At 37.5% G+C, this 24,180-nt stretch overlaps 1 protein-coding gene across 2 annotated transcripts in view; it reads left to right on the top strand.

Moving 5' to 3' along the window:
• The window catches only part of PLA2G4A (phospholipase A2 group IVA), a 165,250-nt gene that overhangs the window by 91,912 nt on the left and 49,158 nt on the right, over positions 1-24,180 (top strand). For both annotated transcript variants that reach the window (XM_060088500.1, XM_060088499.1), the window contains exons 6-8: positions 3,173-3,210; positions 6,217-6,358; positions 17,800-17,936. In XM_060088500.1, the coding sequence (XP_059944483.1) occupies positions 3,173-3,210; positions 6,217-6,358; positions 17,800-17,936 (317 nt within the window). The remainder of the gene's footprint in view (positions 1-3,172; positions 3,211-6,216; positions 6,359-17,799; positions 17,937-24,180) is intronic.

The following is a 24,180-nucleotide window of genomic DNA, read 5'->3' as shown; positions in this document are numbered from 1 at the left end:
TTTCGACTATAATCTCTTCAAATATTTTCCCAGGCCCTTTCTCTCTCTCTTCTTCTCTGGGACCCCTATAATGTGAATGTTGGTGCGTTTAATGTTGTCCCAGATGTCTCTTAGTCTGTCTTCATTTCTTTTCATTCTTTTTTCTTTATTCTGTTCCATGGCAGTGATTTCCACCATTCTGTCTTCCTGGTCAGCTATCCATTCTTCTGCCTCAGTTATTCTACTATTGATTCCATCTAGTATATTTTTCATTTTAGTTATTGTATTTTTCATCTCTGTTTGTTTCTTCTTTAATTATTCTAAGTGTGTTTTCTTTCATCCTTCTAGGTCTTTGTTAAACGTTTCTTGTATCTTCTCAGTCTTTGCCTCCATTCTTTTTCTGAGGTCCTGGATCATCTTCACTATCATTATTCTGAATTCTTTTTCTGGAAGGTTGCCTAGCTCCACTTCATTTAGTTGTTTTTCTGGTGTTGCATCTTGTTCTTTCATCTGGTACACAGTCCCCTACCTTTTCATTTTGTCTGTCTTTCTGTGAATGTGGTTTTTGTTACACAGGCTGTAGTAATGTAGTTCTTCTATCTGCTGTCTTCTCTCTGGAGGATGAGACTATCTAAGAGGCTTGTGCAAACTTCCTGATGGGAGGGACTGGTGGTGGGTAGAGCTGGGTGTTGCTCTGGTGGGCAGAGCTCAGTAAAACTTTAATCTGCTTTTCTGCTGATGCATGGAGTGAGTTCCCTCTCTGTTGGTTGTTTGGCCTGAGGCGATTCAGTTCTGGAGGCTATAAGCTCTTTGGTGGGGCTAATGTGGGACTCCAGGAGGGCTCTTGCCAAGGAGTACTTCCCAGAACTTCTGCTGCCAGTGTCCTTGTCTCCATGGTGAGCCAGAAAGACCCCCCACCTCTGCCGGAGACCCTCCAACACTAGTAGGTAGCTCTGGTTCAGTCTCCTATGGAGTTACTGCTCCTTCCCCCTGGGTCCTGATGCGCATAGTACTTTGTGTTTGCCCTCCAAGAATGGAGTCTCTGTTTCCCCCAGTCCTGTAGACGTCCTGCAATCAAATCCCATGAGCCTTCAAAGTCTGATTCATCTAGGAATTCCTCCTCCTGTTGCCAGAGCCCCAGGTTGGGAAGCCTGATGTGGGGCTCAGACCCTTTACTCCAGTGGGTGGACTTCTGTGGTATAATTGTTCTCCGGTTTGTGAGTCACCCACCCGGTGGTTATGGGATTTGACTTTATTGTGATTGCACCCCTCTTACTGTCTCATTGTGGCTTCTCCATTGTCTTTGGATGTGGGGTATCTTTTTTGTTGAGTTCCAGTGTCTTCCTGTCAATGATTGTTCAGCAGTTAGTTGGGATTCTGGTGCTCTTGCAAGAGGGAGTGAGCACACGTCCTTCTACTCAGCCATCTTGAACCAATCTCCCAATGTGATATTTCTTGATAGGAAAAGATGCCTGATGTGCTCTCACTCCACACACACATGCACAATAATTCAGTGGATACTTATTGATTGTATGTTGTATGCCAAATACTGTGCAATGAACATGTAATAGAGACCTATTTAAGACAGAGCTTACGATTTAGTGGGAAAGGCAAATTTTGGGACAGATTTCCATACCGTTTTCTTACTAATAAAATTCAGTACTGAGAATTATCCATGAACTTATTTTAACATTTTGGAAAGCTCCTTCTAGTTTATTTCTTTCCATCCCCTGAATCAAAAAAGAAAAAGCCAATAATCGATAGCATTTTATGTTGGCTCAAAAAATATCCTCTTCCCATTTTAAGAGGCATATCCTAGTTCTGTTCTATTTGAAGGTATCCAACAACTTCATTCTAGCTATATTCTTATGGTAACTGATGTAATAAAAATAATAGCACCGTCTTACACTTGTGCAGGAAACTTCGAAATATTTTCTCATTTGGTTCTCTCAACAATCTAAAGTTACATTATTCATAACTAATGGCAGGGATAGTATTGAGAAGGCCTTTCTATACAATAGATTTATAGCCTCTGGAAAGACATCTTTTAATACCCCTTTTCTCTGTGGATATTAGTAATTCTTTTTTTTATTAAACCCTAATTGGCCCACTGACAGGATGGATTCCTCCCATAAGTTTGGTTGGTTCATATAGTGTTGAAAAAATAAAAACCTGAGCCCCACATCCCATTTGTAGATGTTTCTTAAGCTAACCACAGTTGGTTGGCCCCTGGGTCCTGCTGTCCACCTTGGATAGGCGTTCTGTCTTTAGTTTACTATAGCCTGCACTTGTCACAAATGCACAAGTGTTAATTTTCACCCATGTTTTCTTTAACTTTGGCCTCTGATTCTGAGGCCTGCACAGCCCCAGAATGATGATACACATCTTCATATTTTTAGATCTCAGGAAGTTTTTACGATTTTTGAGTAATGATTTTGGTATACACTGCTTCTTTTTAATGAAGAAGGAAAACAACCATGCCAAGACAATTCTTATGCTTGTTAAAATGATGTATAGCAGGGTCCCCAACCCCTGGGCCATGAACCAGTACCAGTCTGTGGCCTGTTAGGAACCAGGCTGCACAGCAGGAGGTGAGCTGCAGGCAAGTGAGCAAAGCTTCATCTGTATTTACAGCTGCTCCCCATCGCTTGCATTACTGCCTGAGCTCTGTCTCCTGTCAGCATTATGGTGAGTTGTGTAATTATTTCATTATATATTACAATGTAATAATAATGGAAATAAAATGCACAGTAAATGTAAGGTGATTGAATCAACCCAAAACTATCCCCCCTGCCAATCTGTGGAAAAATTGTCTTCCACAAAACCGGTCCCTGGTGCCAAAAACGTTGGGGACCGCTGATGTATAGGATTTCTCTGGCAGTCCAGTGGTTAAGACTCTGTGTTTCCACTGCAGGGGGAACAGGTTTAATCCCTGGTTGGGAAATTAAGATCTCACATGCCGTGTGGCGCAAATGATGTATAAAGTAGGTTTACCTCATGAAAAATAGCAAAAAAATTATTTATTGAGATACACCTGTAATTTAGGGTCTTCATGGAGCTATGTTACTTTTATTTTTAGTAAATTTTTAGGTTAAAAATAATCTGTCACTCAAAAATTATTTTGACTTTGTTTGCATTATATATAATACACTTCCATTTTATAACCCTAATCTGACTAATATATCTATCCTAGGTCACTGAAATGATTCTGGAAATGTCTCTTGAAGTTTGGTAAGTCCATTTATTTTGTTGGATGGAAGATATTATGAGTCATCCACTGACTGATTTTAACTGTTAAAGAGTATACTTCTTTTTTTTTTTTTTTTTTTTCTTTTTGCGGTATGTGGGCCTCTCACTGTTGTGGCCTCTCCCGTTGCGGAGCACAGGCTCCGGATGTGCAGGCCCAGCGGCCATGGCTCACAGGCCCAGCCGCTCCGCGGCATATGGGATCCTCCCAGACCGGGGCACGAACCCGTATCCCCTGCATCGGCAGGCGGACTCTTAACCACTGCGCCACCAGGGAGGCCCAAGAGTATACTTTTAATATATGAAATAACTCTGACACCTTTGAGTATCAAAAATGAATTAAATGTACTTTGGTTTTCTTTAGCTCTCTCCTAATAACTACAGCATTAAAAAAAAAAAACCTAAAACTAATATTCTTTGCTTAGTTTTCCAGTAGTTTGGTAGTTAAATCATAAATATCAGAAGAGCCTTCAGAAGGGGCTGTTCCTCAAGTTAAATATATATTCCCATAGAAATAAATACAGCTATTGAAGCCTATTTTCATTGCTGATTCAGATAGGTATTAAAAACTATGACAGTGAACATACACAGGAAACTGTAAGAGGAAAAACTGAAAATTGAGACTGTCTTTGTTCATAATGATCATCAGGAAAACAAATGGTTAAGTCCCATGATGTGTGTTGCTCTTTCAAAGTGGTCTCCAAAAATGAATGTTGGAAATTCATTTATTTATTTTCATGTGGTGAGTCTTAGGGGAGTCTCAGGCCTGCCTTGAGAATTAGCTCAACTCTGACCTCATGCTAAGGTTGATAGATCCCACTTCCCTCAACCTCTCTGAATCTCTTTGAACTTCCCTGTTGAAGTGGGTTTTACCAGAGTTACTAGTACACATTTTATTTACACGAACATCACAAAATTAGTGTAGCATTCTCATTTCTTATGATTCGCTAAATGAATGATGACGGATACACTGACATGGGGTTTAAGTATTTCTCTTATTTTGATCCCCAGAAAATGTTGGTTCAACTTAAAAAATTATTACATAAATTACTACTGTCATTCAATATATGTCAGCATGTATCAAAGGACAGTCCAACTTTTTTAGTTGTGATATTTTCAATTACATCGATTCTTGCTTACAAGTGGTATATTTTGGCATGAGATTAGAAATATTTTTGTTACTTGACTATGAAAGTAATGCTATTTGTTTTAATGGGAAATGATCTCCACTGGTGTAATTAGGACAATATTATGCTTTAATAAAACAGAGTTATCAAAAAAATGTAGGGAAAAAAACCTCAGCTAAATGTATACAGAGGTCCAGAAGCAATTTACTATATATTTACAGGGAACTTTAATCAAACTCTGTTTTTATATACTAATTTGTCTTGACTCTAAAATGAAATGTTGGACTTCCCTTGTGGAGATTAAGAATCCGCCTGCCAGAGTGAAGTAATTCAGAAAGAGAAAAACAAATACTGTATGCTAACACATAAATATGGAATCTAAAAAAAAAAAAAAGTACTGATGAACCTAGTGGCAGTGCAGGAATAAAGACATAGACGTAGAGAATGGACTTGAGGACATGGCGGGGGAGGGGAGGAGGAAGCTGGGGCGAAGTGAGAGTAGCATCAACATATATACACTACCGAATGTACAATAGTTAGCTGGTGGCAAGCAGCAGCATAGCACAGGGAGATCAGCTGGGTGCTTTGTGATGACCTAGAGAGGTGGGATAGGAGGGTGGGAGGGAGGCTCAAGAGAGAGGGGATATGGGGATATATGTATACATAGGGCTGATTCACGTTGTTGTACAACAGAAACTAACACAGTATTGTGAAGCAAATATACTCCAATAGAGATCTATTAAAAAAAAAAAAGAATCCGCCTGCCAATGCAGGGGGCATGGGTTCAATCCCTGGTCCAGGAAGATTCCCACATGCCATGGAGCAACTAAGCCCGTACGCCACAACTGCTGACCCCACGTGCCACAGCTACTGAAGCCCGAGTGTCGAGAGCCCGTGCTCCGCAACAAAAGAAGCCGCTGCAATGAAAAACCTGTACACTGTGATGAAAATAGCCCCCGCTCACTACAACTAGAGAAAGCCTGCACACAGCAACGAAGACCCCAACACAGCCTAAATAAATAAATAAAATAAAGTAAAATAAAATGAAATCTTCATTAAAGAAAAACTCAATTTTTCACGGAATGTCTTCCATTAAATATAAAATAAAATCAGGAAAGAAATTAATTAGAGAGTTAAAGATAGTACATAAAAGAAGACACACACAAGCCATACGTCTGTTACTATATTTATAAAATTGCTCAACATATTTTGAATTTTCTTTTAGATATTTTTGTACTGATATCTTCTAAGCATCTATGTTCATTGCTTTATTTGTAGATCTTTTAAAAATCATGCTTCTCGTGCTTAATGTAAGATAATGATCAACATAGTACATTACAAGGAACATGAGTTCCAGAATGAGAAGCCCTGGATTTAAATATCTACTTGCTAATTTTGTTAACAGTTGAAAGATTTCTAATTACTTTTTTACTCATTTGTAAAATAAGAAAAGTACTTTATTTCTATTGTGATGATTTAGTGAGGTGTTCTTCCTAAAGAGCATGTATTATAGGAAACTTTTCCACATGTATATACATGTTTGTGGTGGTACTGTTTGCAGTAGTTAAAAAAATTGGACATAATGTCAATATTTATGGGTACATAAATTGTGCTCTAATTATATAATGAAAATACTCCATAATAGTAAATATATTTGAATTAGTTCTACTCATAAACACAGATGAATCTCAAAAACAAAATGTTCAATGGAAAAAAATGATTTGCAGAATACATACAGTTGATAGCATTTATACAAAAATTAGAAACCTGTAAAGTGACTCTATATATTATTTAGACCTAAATGTATAATGTAAAATACAAGGCTACTGGAGACATTGGTTCATGATCTCTATTTTATATACAGTTCATCCCCAGACCTCCGATTTAGTATGGCTCTGTGTGACCAGGAGAAAGCTTTCCGACAACAGAGAAAAGAAAACATAAAGGAAAACATGAAGAAGCTCCTGGGTCCAAAGAATAGTGAAGGCTTGTATTCTACACGTGATGTGAGTTGGAAATTTTTCAAATGTTATTGCAACTTAATAATAATTTTGTTTGTACTTTCTCCCAAATTCCACCCAAATGTGACAATACTGAGATTAAGCATTATTTCTCTGACTTTTTAAGATAAGGTAAGTGTTTCATAAACAGAAACTCTTTGAGGAAGATCATCACAAATGCTGCCCATATTTGGTAATATTTATCAGATATAGATTTTAAAGGAGGAATAGGCAGACTGATGCACAAGATGTTCATTTCATTAGTAAGAAAAGTTTAACCTATAAAAGGATATAAAATGATCATTGAATTCATTTTAATACAGACTAAGATTAAACAATTGTGGGACATCATTACTGAACAAGAGCAAAATGTTGTAAATCTTAATGACAACAATTAACAAAAAATGTTCTTAAAAGATGTGAATAGGGAGATAAAAGGAAATATTTCAAATTATTACTATTTCATAGCAGGGAGTGAAAAGATATCATCCAAAATTGACCGACTAGTTAAAACAATAACCTCCACATTTTAATATTTTCATAATCCTAATTATAGAGAGATGTTAAAATTACCATATTTTCATCAACAAATATTGAAAGTACAATCCTTCAATTATACTTTAATTTCTTTTTCTTCCCTTAAATTCCAGCAAAGTAAATGGCATTTATTATTCAGTAACTTGTATTATACAATCCAGTTTTTGTCTATTTGTCTATTCATTTATCCCTTCACTCATGTATCTATCTGTCTATCTACCTGTCTACCTATCTACCTACCTACCTACCTGTCCATTCATCCACCCATCCATCCATCCATAGGTCTATCCTTCTTTCTGAAATCTACAAAAATAAATTGCTGCCATAGTTAATAATACTGTATTATATATTTTAAAGTTGCTAGGAGAGTACATATTAAAAGTCCTCATCACAAGAAAAAAATTTTGTAACCGTATGTGGGGACAGATATTAACTAGACTTATTGTGGTGATCATTTCACAATACATACAAATATCAAATCATTATGTTGTACACCTGAAACGAATATAATGTATGTCAATTATACCTCAATAAAACAAAATTTAAAAAATGAATTGCTGCAATGATGCTCATCAAATAATAATAATGAAATTTCTTCTTAGCGGCATATCAGGTAATTTTTTTTTTTACTTATTTCTTTGAGCTTTTCTGTTAATTGAATATTTTAGATGAACATAATTTATTTTTAGAAAGATATTTTCATTAAATGTTTAAGTCAATATATATTTTATATCTATTGGTAAGCATATATATTTACCCCCATACATGTACACACAGACCAGAGATTAAAGATTACTGTAGATTAAGGACAAAATGCCACTGGAAATGAGAAATAAATTCTGAGTAAGGGGGCCAGATGGGTACCCCTGTCCCACATGTGATGGCACATTTCTAAATGTGTTTCTAGGTGGGTGTAGCAGGGGTCGAAAGCCAGTCTGGGCTTCTGGAGTGGCTTTTGGTACTATGGGAGCAAACTCTAAGGTAAAATATTACTGATGGGGATTTTTGCTAAAAGGAAGCTTGGAGGAGAAGCAAAACCTCCACTGAAGCTTCTGTTTAAAAAAAAGAGACTGGTCTTCAATCATGCATCTTGTGGTTGCTTCTTGTCTCTGGCTAATGAGTCCTTGAAGACACATCCTTCTGTATGTATTACTCAGAAGTTTCTAGCTTCCTGGGAAGTCTTTTTGGGTGTTTTGTTTGTTTGTTTGTTTTTCTGTAGTAAACCTTCCATCAGCAGTTCTACACCATCTTTTTGTCCCCATCCTTGTTTGGCATTGTTATGCCCTTGGAGCAGAGAAATGATATTTCAAGTTTTTTTTATTTCTGCCATTTCTCATTTGTTGAGACACTGTGCTGGGAACTTGAGGTGAATAAAACTGAAATGGTTAATACCAAACAGTCACTTTCCTTGGTGAGTTTAAAGCCTAGTTGGGGAGAAAGCCATTTCAGCAGATGAAACTGTGATGGAAATGGATACCTCTGTTAATTCATGGTCATCAACTTCATTTGGGAGACCCATGCTGGCCGTTTCAGTGTTTCACAACCTAGTTGCTTTCCATTTATTTAAAATGCTTTTTGTTTCACTCCCAGCTGCTGATCCACCCTCTGCCTCCCTCACAGCTGATAGACTTGCCTCCTAATTAGAGAAATTAAAAGTCGTCAGGTGACAAATCTTTCATTTCTTGCCATAGGATTGACATGTTTCATAACCCGGGCTTACCCTTTGCCACTTCCCTCTGAGCTCAATGGAGGAAACTGCGCCTTTTCTTTCCAGAGTCACATCATCTCAGATATGGATTGCAAACCGTTAGGAGCCCCAACATAGCAACTGTCCAGTCCTCCCAGGGCTGCTCCCCACCTCTGTTGTCTGCCTCCACGTTTGTATGAAATTTTCCTGCTCTAAACTCTGATATATATAGAGAAAAAAGGAACCAAAAAAATCCCTGTGGAATGTACATTCCCTTCTCCTTTCCGCTCTGCTTCTCTCCTTATCTTCACAAACTTTTCCAAAGTTTCCTACACAACCTCATTCTACTTCCTTGCTTTCCTCAGGCTTCTGCCCTCATGACTCTACAGCAGCTGCTTTACTAGTCACAGGTACCAGCTAACAAATGCAAAGGATCTTCTGGCACTGTGTTCCCTTATTCTGTAGCTGCAAATGACTCATGTTTTCCTCCTATTTTAATCATTCACTACCCTTCCCTTACTGTCTTCCCTTTATTTTCGTCATGCCTCTCTGGTTCCCTTTACCAGATCTTCTTCCTCTGCGCATTATTTAAATGTGAGTTCTTCAAGACTCAGCCCTAGCCCCTCTTAAGAATTTTCTCTCCCTTCCATGTGTCACCCAGCACATTTGGGCTAAGAACTTTCACACATATATCAACAATCTAGAATCTCTCTTCTGAGATTCACACCTGCATATCTATACCTCTTCTTTCTGATTCCTTCACTTGTATTCTTAACATCTCACACTAAGCATGTCTGAATCTGTACACAAAATCCTCTGGTCTCTATAGTTCTACCAACGCCTGTCCTCTTTCTTTCCACTTTCTGTTCACACTGAATTCAGAGTGATCTTTTCAAGACACAAATATGATTCTATCCAAGCCAAGCTTAAAATCCTACCACTGCTCTTAGGACTGGCCTCACAGCATCTCTCCAGCTTCATGTGTTGCTGGTTCATCTCAAATCCCCCACGCCCCCTCCTCTAAGTGCCTCTTCGTGCCAGGTCTCTGCAGAACCCTTCCCAGGTGGCGCTCTTGCACGCATTGTTGCTTCTCTCTGCCTAGGCCTCGCCCTCCCCTCCCTCCCTCCACCCCACCCCCTTTTCAGTTAACTAACAGCCTCTCATGCTTTTTTTTTTAAACATCTTTATTAGAGTATAATTGCTTTACAGTGGTGTGTTAGTTTCTGCTGTATAACAAAGTGAATCAGCTATACGCATACATATATCCCCATATCTCCTCCCTCTTGCGTCTCCCTCCCACCCTCCCTATCCCACCCCTCTAGGTGGACACAAGGCACCCAGCTGATCTCCCTATTCTATGCCAGCCTTCCATTCTTGAACCAGTGCACATGTCACTTATTCAGACAGTCTTCCTCATCCATTCCTCCCTCCCTCCAGGTCCAAGTTAGGTCTCTCAGTCATGTTCCTTCATAGCACAAATATGCACATGATCTTCTCCGCACTTCCCACAATCATACTTAAAAATATTTGTATAGGTACTCATTTAACGTCTTTTTTTCTCCATTAGAATATAATTTTCATGAGGACCAAGGCAGTGTCTGTGTTTTTCACCTTTATATTCCCAGCACCAGCTCAGCTCCTGACTCGTGGCAGAGCCTAGGGAAATCTTGTGTTGTGAGGGTCAGAGCACAGGTGTAGGCAGTGGCTTGGCATTTCAGCCAGGGGATGGCTTCGCTAGAGAGGCATCAGGGGCTCACAACTGAGGAACACTTGCATCAGGTTGTTAGGGAGGAGACAGGTAGAGGAGAAGTCTTGGTTGAAAAGATCCCAGTTTGAATGGCTGCATTAGAAAGTCTGTGGGGCATATTGGCGCAGAAGTGCAGTAGCCTTTGGTCTTAGGTTTTCCTTTTCGAAAAGAAAGTTTCTGCCTCACCTCCCAGGCACTCCTCCCTTTGTGAAAAGGAATCTTTCTGGGAAAATGAAATTTGGCCTAATATTCATACAGATTGGCTTTTCTGCAGCAGATGGAGAATGAGGTAATTATGCTTTTCTCTGGGCTAGTCTTCAAAAATATTAAACTCATGTTTTTGGAAGTCATTCCTCAAATTAAAACTTTTGATGTTGTTGTTTTGGATTTGGTCGAGCCATTTTTTTCTCTTGGCAGAAATCATCCGTTTAGATATATTCAGCACCACCCATTCCCATAACACAAATATCGTTTTCCTATTTTGTGTTTCTCCTTGGCCAAGGGCCTCTTAAACTCCCATTTCCCTTGCTCCCTGCCAAGATCTTCACTTTCTTCACTTTCACTTTCACTACTGGCTGGTTGGCCTCCTGAAGGTAAGGAGGAGTGGGCTGCTGTCTAAGATGGAACAGCCCTACTCAATTCACGATGCAGAGACGGTGCCTGTCTTATTCCGTTTTCAACAAATGGTTTGCAGCATCCAGTTTAGGACATCAGTGTCAAATTAAAATGTTGAATGAATTTGGGCAGTAGGAATTTGGGCGCCTTGCTTCTTTCCTCTACTTCACTTGTAAAATGGAGACAATGTCTCATTCAGCTAAAAGAATGAGTACTAAGCAGCCTGAACAATGTGTAAGGCACATCTTCGTTACTCAATACGATAGTAGTTATTAAACCAATACATGGATGTTGCTGTTATGTAACACCCCAGGGCAATGTCAAATTCAATAAAACCTTAGCTTTCCTATTTGGATAATGAATTAGTTAAATAGTTAAGGTTTTTAGTAATCCAAGAGTTTCTTCTCTTAAGAACTAAGACTTTAAAAAAATTACTCTTAATAAAATGGATGGAAGTCATTCTAAAAAACGTAATTCTTTGCCCAGACTGAACTGATTTAAGTGCTCTCATGTCTGTGGCCTTTGCAATCAACTGCCATTTCTCCATGCTCTATATATTCCCTTGAAGTAATTTCTTCAAATCACCCCTTTCTCTTTCAACTTTGTTGTTGTGGAATTAAAATCTGATAAGTAAGCTTGTTGTTAGAACACTGTCTCTGATTAATATAATCTCTTCATAAATAAAGGACTGAGATCGTTCCTATGAGTAAGATCTGTAACACTATGTGCATGGGAATTTTTGACATATTAGGGTTATTTAGAGGCCACTTCTTTTAAATTTTCTTGTGCCAAATTAGCTTTTGGTCAGATGTAGTTTCCAGATTACAGTCTCTTCTGTGAAGTGAAATGCTGCTTTACAGTTTTCATGTCCCCATGTAACTGACCATAAAGGGAGCAAAGCTGGTTGGGGCACTCAGATCTGGAATTAGAATAGCAGGGAAATGAGAGAAGGAAATTTTACTCCAACCTTCATCAAAGAATAAAGGAGGAAATGTTTCCTGTCAAGGCCGAATATAAGGAATATACAATTAGATAGCTTTGGATGAAAATAGAAGTATAAAGTCGTCCTTAAGTAATATAATCTATTATATAGAGTGCTATTCTGTATTTAAGTTTGTCAGATAAATTAAGTGAAAAACTAGAGAAAAAAGAGACTGTCTAGTGACAGAGGGGGAGGCAAAGCAAAATAGTTTCTGCAGGAGGTAATAGAAATCGACCTTGAGTTGTCAATAAGAATTTTTATTCCTTTGTTTATTCTGTTTTCTTCATCTACAATATTCTTCCTCTTGCTTCCACCTTCATTATGACAGTAGCACTTTGCTGTGTCAATTCTTATTCCTTTTAGATTGTAAACATTTTGGGGCAAACAGTTTGAAATCCCCTTAGCTAGTTTTGAATGGGACCCAGAGCAAGAGAAGGCTCTGCAACAGGACTCAGTTACTGCGTAAGCTGCTCTGCCCCTTGGGCCATATGACCATTCAGATCCATTGATTCTTGAAGTGTGTGTGGCAGATAGGGATGCTGTGGTAGGTGAATTGCAGCATAGGCACCTTTGGTGTTAGGCCTTGCCATCCTCTGTGGATAACTACCGTCCTTTGAAAAATAGCTTTTGGCCTGCTTACTGGGCCATAGTAGAGACTGAATGCTTAACCACGGGTGACCAAGTTATCATGTGACCTGAGCTGACCATCATGTTATCTGACCCACCAAGGCATAAAATTGGGTGTGCACAGATGCACTCCATCATCAGATGGAAGTAGAGTATATGAAACTGGACTGAACAGGCCCTGAAGATAAAAATAAGTTCCATGAAGAAGTGGCCCAAATGTCCATGTTCCCCATTCCTGTTACACTGCCTTCTCTTTTCCACCCTCCACCCAGAGCCTCATGGGGGAGAGCCCTACGATCAGTTGACAAAAGGAGAGAAAACTTGGGCCTTGTTAGAGGTGACTGTACACACTATTTAGGCACCACTTGAAAGAGGACAGCTGCAGGACTCAGCAACGTGGTCTTCCATTCACCAAGGCTGAGCCGGCTACAGCAGCTGCTGAGTACTCAATTGGCCAGCATCAGAGTCCCCAACAACACTGAGTCCCCAATATAATAGCATTCCTATGGATCATCAGTCAGCTACCTAGTGGCAGATTGATTACACTGGACTTCTGCCATCCTGGAAGGGGCATGCTTTGTTTTTACCTGAATAAACACTTATTCTGGATGCAGATTTGCCTTCCCTGCACTCAAGGATTCTGCCAAAACTACCACCTATGGATATACAAAATGCCTTAGTCACAATATTCCACACAGCATTCTGATCAAGGAACTCACCTCACAGCAAATGAAGTATGACAACGGGCCATGTCATGGAATTTACCAGGCTTACCATGTTCTCCACCATCATGAAATAACTAGCTTGATAGAATGGTAGAATACCTTTTGAAGACTCAGTTATAGTGCGAGCTCTGTGACAATATCCTGGAGGGCTGGAACACGGTTTTCCTGGAGGCTGTAAATGCTCTGACTCAGCATCCAATATTGGTGCTGTTTATCCCCAGGATTCATGGGTCCAGGAGTGGAAGTGGGAGTGGCACCACTCACTATTACCCCTAGTGACCCACTAGCAAAATATTCGTTTCCTGCCTGTGTGACCTTATAGTCTTCTGACTTAGAGATCTTAGTTCTGAAGGAAGGAATGCTTCCACCAGAAGTGGAACAATGATTCTACTGAACTGTAATTTAATACTGCTGCCTGACCTTTTGGGTTTCTCATGCCTCTGAACCAACAGGCAAAGAAGGAAGCTACTACTCTCTTGGCTGGGGTGGTTGATTCTGACTATTAAAGGGAGATTGGACTCCTCCTCTAAGGTGGAGGTAATGAAGAGGATGTCTGGAATACAAGAGATCCTCTGTGGTATCTCTTAGTATTATCATGCCATGAGTTAAGTCAATGGAAAACTATAAGAACCCAATCCAGGAAGGACTACTAATGACCCAGACCCTTCAGGAATGAAGGTTTGGTTACTCACCAGCTGAGGTGCTTGTTGAAGGCAAAGAAAATACAGAATGGCTAGTGAAAGAAGGTAGCTATAAATACCAACTATGACCAGATGACCAGTTACGGAAATGAGACTGTATTTGCCATGAGTATTTCTTCCTTAGTTTGTTATGAATATGTTTGTGTGTGTGTGTGTGTGCATGTGCACACAGAAATACAAAAACAGATTCATATTTAAGTTATGAAGTATCAATGAGAAGAATAAGCATTGTTTAAGGACTTTGTATCCTTTTCTGGGGAAAGGATTAGCGCATTTCCAGCTGTACACAGGATATCTGTATCATGTTAGCCAGGAGTATGACCTTGTTATTGTCTTTCTTTGGATATTAAGTGTGGTTGAAGGAGAGGTATATGGCTGCTGAGTTGAGAAGGGGTGGACTTGTGATGGTCAATTTGCATCAACTTGGAGGATGTTTTTGATGCAATTAATATTTAAGTCAGTGAAATTTATGTAATCAGGTTGTCATCTATAATATGGGTGGGCCCCAATCTAATCAGTCAAAGGCCTGAATAGAACAAAAAGACCAACCTCACCAAGCAAGAGGGAATTCTGCAGCAGACTACCCTTGGACTTCATCTGAGGCATCAGCTCTCCTGGGTCTCTGCCTGCTGGTGTTTGGACTAAAACTGCATTATTGACTCTCCAGAGTTTGGAGCTTGCTGTCCCATACTGCATATTTGGACTTGTCATTCTTCACAGCTCTGTGATCCAGTTCCATAGATAGATAGATAGATAGATAGATAGATAGATAGATAGATAGTTAGATAGCCTACCTTCCTATGTATCTACCTACCTATTGGTTCCATTTCTCTGGAGAACCCTGACTAATACAGGAACCAGGGAGGCAAAAGTCTTTATATAACTGTCAGAACTTAAAGTCTATAAAAACATTAAAAATATCTTTGCGCACTTTAGAATTTTCTTTTGTGAGGGAGGAAATTAATAATATCTGCAAGCCAATGCATGAAGATAATTTAATCAAAACACAGTGTATTTGGTAAATAAAAATTCATTTCCTGTAATCGTATGAGAGAAGTATGAGAAATATTCATTGATATCATTTATATACAAATGTTGGTGCACTTAAGTCTAAATATAACCTAAAAACTCTTGGCAACTTTAATTTGTTTGATTTTTTTAGATTTAAAGCCCAGACTAACAGCTGCACCTTATAAGTCCTCAGTTATTCTTTGAAAGTTGTTTCAGAATAACTATCACTATTAAAACATCCAAAGTTAGTCCATTTATTGCATAACATTGTGCTATCATCTGAAGTGATACATGAATCTGAAATGTAACTTAGCTAAATATCAAATGGTTTCTCTCAATAAAGATTACTCTTCTCTTTCTGAAAAATGGGGAAAAGGAAAGAGCATGAATTATATGTCAGTGATACCTCAGCTCACATCCTGGTTATCAGCGATCTGGATGTGAACAAGGTATTATATGTGTACACTCCATACCTCCTCTTCTGAGACGTGAAAATAATAATGATTTTTGAGGGATGAGAAGATTTTTTAGTTTTGAATTTTATTTATTTATTATACAGCAGGTTCTTATTACTTATCTCTTTTATACATATTAGTGTATATATGTCAATCCCAATCTCCCAATGAGGGATGAGAAGATTAAATGAAATAAATTTTCTTCATAAGACTAATTTCCCTTTCTTTTTTAGAGTTAATAAAAATATATAATTTTATAGTTTAACAATTCATATTCTATATGAGTTATAGACTCTAGAATGCTACCAGTAGCAAAAAGCTTCAAATTCATTAATTCTACCCTATATTTTTACATATAAGTAAAGAGTCCAAAGAGGAGTTTCTTCACCTAGGTCCCCCTAGTTGTAGGGGAAGCTTTCAGAGACAGAATGGAGCAGAGTGAATTAAAAGCTTTGGAGTCTGACAGACCCGGCTAAATCCGCAAGATACCACTTTCTAGATTTGAGACAGCAGAAAAATTATCTTCTTTGTGTTTCAGTTCCTTTATCTTTAAAATGGTAATAAGGAGTTCCCTGATGGCCTAGGGGTTAGGATTCTGGGCTTTCACTCCTGGGGCCTGGGTTCAATCCTTGGTTGGGGAACTAAGATCCTGCAAGTAAAAAAAAAAGGAAATAGACCAGAAATTATACATATAAAATGGTAATAATATATATCTCATAGAGTTGTGAAAATTAAATGATGCATAAAAACAGATTAATTCGGGCTTCCCTGGTGGCGCAGTGGTTGAGAGTCCGCCTGCCGATGCAGGGGACACGGGTTCGTGCCCCGGTCCGGGAAGATCCCACATGCCGTGGAGCGGCTGGGCCCGTGAGCCATGGCTGCTGAGCCTGCGCGTCCGGAACCTGTGCTCCACTACGGGAGAGGCCACAACAGTGAGAGGCCCGCGTACCACAAAAAAAAAAAAAAAAAAAAAAGATTAATTCATGTGCAATAAATAAAGGATAAATTATAATCTATACAATCATTCAATTATTTCATTATTCAATTTTTATGTACAAATAGTATGACACTTTCTTTCATCTGATAGCAACCCAAATTTCTGACTTAAATATCTTACCTGAAAACCCTCTTTAAGAATTAGTGTAAAGCAATAATGAAAACAATGGGTTACATAACACATGAATCCCGGTTTAATAAGTGACTGCTTCCAGAAAATTCCTAACGTAAAATAGTCATCCATAAGTATGTGTTGGGCTACTGGCACATGAAGAAGGACATCTGGGGAGTTGTTTTCTCAGGATTAAAGAGGTTTTATGTTCAATCTTCCAACTTCTCTTATGAAATCTCTCTCTGAACAATAGCACAGGTTGTGTGTTATATGTTGAAATGAAACAGTGTAATCTGTTACTAAGAATTTTTTTACTCTGAACTACCTGACTTGTATTGGGTTTAATGTTAGTGTTGCAAGTAACCAAATCAACAGGCTTAAAATCCCCGCTGACTTCTTTTCCCCTTAAAGCCCTTCATAGTCTTATTTTTCCCAACTCCCTAGAATACTCCTGCTGCGATAAGAAGGCTGAAGATTAAATAAGACAGTTTCTGTAACATACTAACAGTTCCTACCAGATAATAAGAGCTCAGTGAATATCATCTATTCCTGTGTTTCTTGCTGTCATAATTATTATTACATTTCTGCCTCACTTAAATTAACTATATTCCCCAGATCCACCCTGGGGATACTGGAAACATAGAGACCACTTAATCAGATTGATGAATGAATTAAAGAATGAAGAAATAAATTTTGTAGGTTTTTTTTATAGTTGATTAAGTTCTTTTTGATTACTTAAATAACAGCATGTTTTTGAAATGGGTCAGCATAAAGGAGTGCTAAGAATTCTGGACCAAGAAGGTAAGGTGCTTACTCAACTGCAGATTACCAGCTAATAGATCTTATACAAGTAATAGCATCCTTTCAGAACTTCCATCTGAAAAATGAGCAAATACTTTTTTGCTCATTTTACAGCAATTTTGAGAGGATCAAATAAAAAAAAAAACTACACCCAAAAGCAAGCCCCAAACTGCAAGGAGTCAAGCAAATATAAAGGATTGTTGTTGCTATTGTTGTTGTTATCAAACAGAGTTAGTTGGCTATTTTAATAATGTCTGCTTTCTAATAGACATTAATTCTTGATTTTCTTAAGTGAAACATTATTTTCTTCTTTTTAACAATTAGATATTATCAAGGTATGAGTGAACTTACAATTCTTTGTTACCAAATGTGGGACATAGAAAAACTGAAATGAAAATGACATATTTTATGATTTTACTTTACAAATGATCTCTGTGTTTCATCATTCCAGGTGCCTGTGGTGGCCGTACTGGGCTCAGGTGGGGGGTTCCGAGCCATGGTAGGATTCTCCGGTGTGATGAAGGCACTGTATGAATCAGGAATTTTAGATTGCGCTACCTACATTGCTGGTCTTTCTGGATCTACATGGTTAGTATACATTTTAAATCTTAGTTTTATCATCCTAAATGCTTAGCATTTATCGACCTGAAACTTAGAAAAGAAATGAGGATTTAGAAAACTGACATTAACTTCAATTTACTGAAATATTCCAGCTTGATGCAGTAATTTGTTTCTTCAAAATATTTTTTAGGCAAATTCATACCTAGTGATGACTGCTGTCATAAGTTTGCTCCCTTTAAGCCCATTTGTGACTTAAAATGTAGTTAAACATAAAACAAAAAATAGGTCAATTGAAATAATTCTATAGAAATATCTCAGAAGTGGAATAACATACTCCACCCATAATTAATTTAATCTTCCTATAATTTACTGATTTGTAATCTTGCAGCGATCATGTCTAAGTACATGATTCACTAGGTATTCATTTTCTTCTTTAAGGCAAATAGAATGAAATGCAAGATACCTTAGTATATAGAAGAAGGAAACAACTTTTGAATGAAGAAATGCAATAAAGTTCACTGATTTATATCTAATTATGAAATTAATCCTTTAAATGTATCTAAGCTCAGCTAAATTTGGAGACAGAGTTAAAACATCTGCATGTATAATATTTGTATACTGTAGATTTGCCTTTTCAAGAATATATTTATAAAACATTTTCAAAGACAATACTATGTACTTTTTGGTTTGCTCACATAAGTACATTGAAAATCAAATATTTAGTCCTTGCTTAGATGTCTCAAATAAAAGTATCACCTTATTATAGAACTTCTGATATTGGCTTATAAGGCCTTTTAGTCACTCAGCCATGATAAAACTTATTTTTTATAATATTTTATTATACATAAATATATAACATATGTATTATATAAGTATATATCATATAATTACAATATATATAATAACATATATATGTCTATATTTTTAAATTTCTGTATCTTCTCATCCTGTGAGATGGCTATGAGTTTCTTCATCTTTCAAGTAAAGAAAATATGATTCAGAAGGCAAGTGATTTGTCCAAGATCACTAGCAGAGCCAACATATAGACTTAGGATTTTGATCCCCTACTCTAGGTTCTTTCAACTAAACCAGAACCTTCTCTTGGACAGCTATATATTCTACATCAGTGGTCCCCAACCTTTTTGGCACCAGGGACTGGTTTCATGGAAGACAATTTTTCCATTGTGGGGGAGATGGTTCAGGAGGTAATGCCAGCGATGGGGAGAGGCAGATGAAGCTTCACTCGCTCGCCTAATGCTTACCTCCTGCTGCATGGCCGGTTCCTAACAGTCCGCGGCCCGGGGTTTGGGGACCCCTGTTCTACACAGAGATTCACATTTAAAGAGTCTATAGTTTCTTAAATATTTTGAACTAGTTTCTTTAGCTAAAAAACAAAAACTTAGAACCATGGTTGCCACCTTCTTTGTATGTACTCTCAAAATGATTTGTCTTTTTTGAAAGAAAGATGTAGCCCATCATTATTCTTTCCCTTGAAGGACATGCACCTGCCTGTTTAATGAATAGTATGAATGTGATGGAAAAACTTGGACCCTTAGATTAATTCACCTATTCAAGCATTTTATTATTACTCTTCAGGTTTTCTTTATCTGTATTCACTGATTTTTAGATCCCTGTGGTCCATCACTGACTAATACATCACAAGAAGCTTGCTTTCTTAAATTCATCTAACAAAGAAAGACCAGGCCTTGAGTGCTATTTTAGTGGTGTAATAGTGTATATTTGTGTTTAATTAGAGCTGCAGTCATTGCTTTGGTTATAGATTTGGGGAAACATCTAAGATCCCCTCTCCGGGTTCTGAAAACAAGTCCTACAAAATGTAATTAAGAGAATTTTAGATGTTACAGGCCAATCATTTAAATACTATAGGCCACCTTAAATTCCTGCTCTATCCTTCAGTGTCTAATTTCCTCAAAGGTTAGCCTTTTCTTTTTTTAAAAAAAAAATGTATACATTTTAGTGTTGCAGGAAGTTGACTTTAGAATTAGCCTATCTCTTTTTTTTTAACATCTTTATTGGAGTATAATTGCTTTACAATGGTGTGTTAGTTTCTGCTGTATAACAAAGTGAATCAGCTATACGTATACATATATACCCATATCCCCTCCCTCTTGCATCTCCCTTCCACCCTCCCTATCCCACCCCTTTAGGTGGTCACAAAGCACTGAGCTGAAGCCTTTTCTTAGTTATTCTATTTCCTTAAAATCCATGCACTCCTAAAATCCTACAATCATTTTTCACCAAGAGGCCACATAATTTCCAAATATAATGGTGTCTTTTGAAGTTCTTACTCTCCTCAACTTTTGGGGGAGTCAGGGAGGATGAAGTTGGGAGTTGAGATATTTCACACGTTCAATTGTCCCTCTTTCAAATCCCTCCTACCATGCCTTTCCCCCCCATCCTCTCTGATTGCTCTCTCCTCATAGCTGTCTTTTCTACTTCTACTACTTTTCTCCTTAAAATGAGCTTCCCTCCAGGACCTGCCTTTTTTTCTATTATATCTACACATCCTCGCTTGGTAATTTCACCAATTTCTACCACTTCAGTTATTACCATCAGTAATTTAATTTGTAGTTCTTCAAAACATCCAAAAACTTACTGGAAGGAAGGAAAGAAGGAAGGAAGAAAGAAAGAAAGAGAGAGAGAGAGAGAGAGAGAGAAAGGAAGGAAGGAAGGGAGAAAGAAAACCCTAATGGACAATGCAAAGTAGCCATCAGAGAAGAGAATCAAGGGAAGATGAGTTTGCAGAGGTCAAGCGTGGGAGTGCTTCACAAAGTAATGGGTATTTTAATAGAGGAAAAATCTATGAGAAGCTTCACTTAGAACTGGGTTTGGAGATTTCATGGTTTTAGCGAAAATTACTAGATAACGTAAATGAAGGGCACTTTTGATCATGAAATTACAAATAAGAAATGAATAGGAGATGAAAGAAAGAAAGGTGGGAAGGTGAACCTTAGTAGGAGCCATCTATTGATTCAAGACAGGGAATATAGGACCCAGGAAATGTTTTTGTTTTATTTTGTTTTCAGTATATAAAAGACTAGAGCATTTTTGTAGAAGTCTGAGGTGAAGGAAATAGTGTAGAGGGATAGATGGAAGATAAAGAAATAGATGGATCTTGGATATAAAGAGATTCAAGCAGAGACAGGACAGGACAAGATAAAAAGCACAAGTGAAGCTATTAACCATGGAGAAAAGAGATACTTCCTGAGACAAAATAAAAGGTGGTCAGGATGATTCATATTAACAATTTTCTCTCAAACACTATAGGTGAGAAGGTAGAAAGTTCAAAGGAAGAAATTCAGAAACACTTGGAAAAAGAAAGTACACTCTTGTGTTGTATAAGTTTTTATATTCTGCTGATACATGACCAGTACCTGGCACAAATTAGGTAATATAGAAATATCTGGAGAAGGCTTGGACCTCCTGGAAAGTTTTCTGTGATCACAAAAGAAAATTTTATGTAAGACAAAGCTTTTCTTATAATTGCTACTATCTTTATGATAATTATTTCTGAAATTATTTTTGGATGATATTCATTGTTATTATTCATTGTTGTTATTCATTAAATGTAAGAATTAGCCAAGCAGGAGAACTGGCCTGAGTGAACTAGTGGCAGTAATCCTGTGTTCTTTTGCTTAGTGAGCACAGCTCTCTTCCTCAGCACAGCTGTTCATTTGTGGTGTCACAGGGCTATTGGATTTCAACTGCTGTGTTTGTATAACATTACCGTCTAAAGAGAAATGAGAGCAGCTCTGTGTCTATAGGCAATGGGACCCAATTCATTAAGCTATAAAAAAGAATTCAAGAATGAAAACTTTCAGTTTAACATCTGAAGAATTCGTGGGACATTGAAAAATGAACCAATTTTAATAGGAGCTGGCCTGTAAGAAATGATAGACTAAAAGATCAAGATTATATTAGAGAAAATATGTTGTTTGAGGTGAAGACTGTGCTAACGAACCTCTCCCACTTGTCATGTGTTTAATGACTAAATGAAGACTTGCATAAGTAACTGCATTTTGGGGAAAAATTAATCTAGGAATTTCTTTAGGATTTCAGGATATTTGCTTCACAATGTCGAGGGTCTTGTTAAGACATTCCAAACCTTAATTGCATATGAGAATCACTTCTGGCACTTTTTTAAGCAGAGAAATTCTGAATGTTTACCCCTGAAGATTCTGATCAGGAAGGTCCTGGGGAGCCAGACACTGATATTTTAAAACTTTGACTCTGTGATTTGGAGGCAGGAAGTGAACTGAGAATTCCTTGTTCTCTGGCATAATTTAAAGTTTTTTTTAAACTTTGTACTTAGTCTAAAATGCATTCATATGGAGAGAATGAGGTGTCCCATCATATAAATATATTGAAAAATTCGAGGTGAGTATTTTCAGATTTATAGAGAATTAAATTGAAGACCCTTTCATTCGATAATTATTTATAGAGGCCCTGCTATGTCTAAGACACTTAGTTTTTGAAACTTGATTGGTATAATTGGGAGTCACTTATTGGTGAAGGGATGAAAATTAAGGCTTAACTACAGAGTTGATGCTTGTGTGCTTTAGACAGTAATATGTCCACAGAAGCTCATGATAGCTGAATTCTGCCTTGGTGCAATCAAAGAAACAAACAAACAAACAAAAAGCAAAAAAAAAAAAGCAATTTAAGGAAAACTGACCATTGCCTGCTATTCCATCTTTAGCTGTCACCAAACCCAAAATCCAAGTCTTAGATGTCACCATAATGATGTCATGAAATGTCTAACCAACTCACACTTGTTACTTCTAAGGAAAATGGGCTCATAAATGCTGAACAAGCAGAGAACATTAGCCCCAATGCAAATGGTTGAGGTATTCTAGGTCTTTCTGTCTTGTATAGGGCTTGTATACTGTAGCCAATGGCTTCATGGGAGGGAAAGAAAGAGAGAAATGGGGAGAGAGAGACTCCCCAAGTGAATGAGTTTACTTCAACCTTTAGAGAGCAGAAATGGACTGCAACCGTTCTACATGGAGCAAAAAAGAAAGAATTGGACTGACATGCATATACACTTGACCTCTTAAAATGATCTGCCTCTGAAACTGTGGCACAGATTCCTAGGTTTTGTGCAATCTCTGAACCTCAGAGGAAGGATTTTCTTAGTCTAGATCCAATGGCGAACATTGGGAAGAAGGGAAGAGAAAAGAGGAGCCTCCAGATCTTGCTGGAGGAAATCCATGAGGCTGAGGTACTTGTTAGAATCATACGTTGATTCATTTTAAAGACCAACTATTTATAGATGGAGAAGAGAAGTCTTAAATAACGTGAATGAGATGTGAGTAATTACATCATTCTGCTGAACAGTTAGAAATGACAACTTCCAATAGCAGAATGATCATATCATTTCCTCTTCACCTACCTTAAAAAAAAATTCTGTGGCTAAATTGATTTCTGCTGACAATGTTTGTTTGATTCTTTTCCTTATTTTTATCCTGCTTCATTAAGGAAATGATTTGGTGTATGTTAATAATAAAGTAAAACTGGATTGCATACAATAAAGATAGAAGTGGAAAAAAGTATATGTTTGTGTGTGTGTAATATATATATGTATAAAACTAGAAACTAGATTAAAAGTTCATTCTATAACCTGTAGCTTTGGGAGGCATGAGACACAGACTTTGGTTTCAGGTTTCTAGGATTCAAGGCAAAATCCAAACTATGCACAGTTATATAATGCACATTTTTAATAACTTAAGGGCAAGCCAATGATCCATGGATATAGAAATTATACTTGATACTAAGACCGTAAAGAATTTCTTAATGTTCTCATAAAGAATGAAACATATCCTGAATAGTTCCAGAACTGATCACTTAGAGACTCAAAAAGAAGTTTCATTTTCCCATTTTTATTGTATCCTTAAATGTAAACCAATATCATTACAACAATGTGTGCATTTATTGAAAAGCATGATGAGGTCCAGAATCAGATCTTTGTTCATCTAGATGAATCATGTGGTAGACCTTGGAATAACTATAGGAATGGATGGACTCTGCATCTTTCTAGCAATCTCAGCTGTATTTTTAATAGATATTTAGTGATTATACCAGGCTTGAGTTCAGAGTAAGTCTATCTGATTTATCGTTATCTCATGCTGTGAGAAATGTTAAGAATCCAGTTTATATAATAAAGATCTTTTAAGAATGTTTAATTTTTTTTGCAGAGCCTGTGTTCCATTTTAGGTCTGTCATCACTCTTCATTTGTTAAGTTTTAATTAT

The sequence above is a fragment of the Mesoplodon densirostris genome, chromosome 2 (genome assembly GCF_025265405.1).
Source record: "Mesoplodon densirostris isolate mMesDen1 chromosome 2, mMesDen1 primary haplotype, whole genome shotgun sequence".
NCBI lineage: Eukaryota > Metazoa > Chordata > Mammalia > Artiodactyla > Ziphiidae > Mesoplodon > Mesoplodon densirostris.
This window is presented reverse-complemented; position numbering and strand designations above follow the sequence as displayed.